Source organism: Penaeus monodon, chromosome 24, assembly GCF_015228065.2.
Source record: "Penaeus monodon isolate SGIC_2016 chromosome 24, NSTDA_Pmon_1, whole genome shotgun sequence".
Classification (NCBI taxonomy): domain Eukaryota; kingdom Metazoa; phylum Arthropoda; class Malacostraca; order Decapoda; family Penaeidae; genus Penaeus; species Penaeus monodon.
This window is the reverse complement of record NC_051409.1, coordinates 25,791,567-25,792,563: the sequence shown is the minus strand read 5'-3', so window position 1 is coordinate 25,792,563 and position 997 is coordinate 25,791,567. Positions and strand designations below refer to the sequence as shown.

The window sequence follows — 997 nt, the reverse complement described above, 5'->3', positions numbered from 1 at the left end:
CGTAAATGATAGTGACAGAACCACTATGTCGACGGGAGAGATTGTAATGATAATTATCATGATATTATGGTATTATAAAAAAAGATAAGTAACCACAGTACTGACAAGTGATATCACTAATAATATTTCAGGTGATTATACCAAATCATTATTGTCCATATCAACCTAACCTGGACGAAGTATTTTCACATCATTAGCAGAGACACTTATACTGTAAAGATTCTTAACTCCTTGGAATCCATCAAGAGGAATTTCGCCAAACAAGTTTTCATTCAAAACTATCTCCTGTAGAGTGTCGGAATTCAACACAGGAAAACTTTCAAGCGAATTAGTTTGCATTTGTAAATGCACAAGCGACGTGAAGAGAGGGAGTTCGTAGAATGGAAACCTCGACACATTATTCGCTTGAAAATTAATATGTGATGCTGTTGGGTAACTTTGAGATAGCGCCTCGTCTTGCACTTCCTCGAGGACGCCTTCCGTTATGTGAATCCACTCGAAGGAAGCCGGGCCAAGGGCTCCATTTCGCAGAATCTTCAAATGCTGGTTTCCACTGATGTACAGCGAGTGGAAATGAGTGAAAGGGATGTAGGAGGAGAAGACCTGGGCCAGCTGGTCTTCGCTCTCCACCTGCGAGCAGTCGAGTTTCATGTTGTGCTGTTCGTCCACGGTGCACACGCAGGGGGAGATGTCCTGGGGATCAGGGCAAGGAAGGCTACGTAATTCAGCATCCTTGGCTTTGTCCTCGGCCACACTGACAGCTACACTGCCGAGGGCGAGGGCAAGGAGGGCGAGGAGGCGATGGAGTCCAGCCATTTTGCCTTCGTAGTACTGAGAGCCGCTCCCCGGATGCTCTGTATAAATAAGGGCGTTATGCAAAGACCTATGGGTGTTATCGCCGGTCGGTGGGAGAGAGGCCACGTGCCTGCGCTGGCGAACGGTTAGGTTGGGAAAATTCGGGAGCATAGGGTTTGGTTATTTTAATAAGAAATATGGT

General features: G+C 46.1%; 1 protein-coding gene across 1 annotated transcript in view; it reads right to left on the bottom strand.

Moving 5' to 3' along the window:
- LOC119589004 (oplophorus-luciferin 2-monooxygenase non-catalytic subunit-like) overlaps positions 1-835 on the bottom strand; it is a 4,137-nt gene extending 3,302 nt beyond the window's left edge. Inside the window, exon 1 of the mRNA XM_037937599.1 lies at positions 171-835. Coding sequence (XP_037793527.1) covers positions 171-816 — 646 coding nt within the window. The 5' untranslated portion in view covers positions 817-835. The remainder of the gene's footprint in view (positions 1-170) is intronic.
- Positions 836-997: the final 162 nt, after the last annotated feature.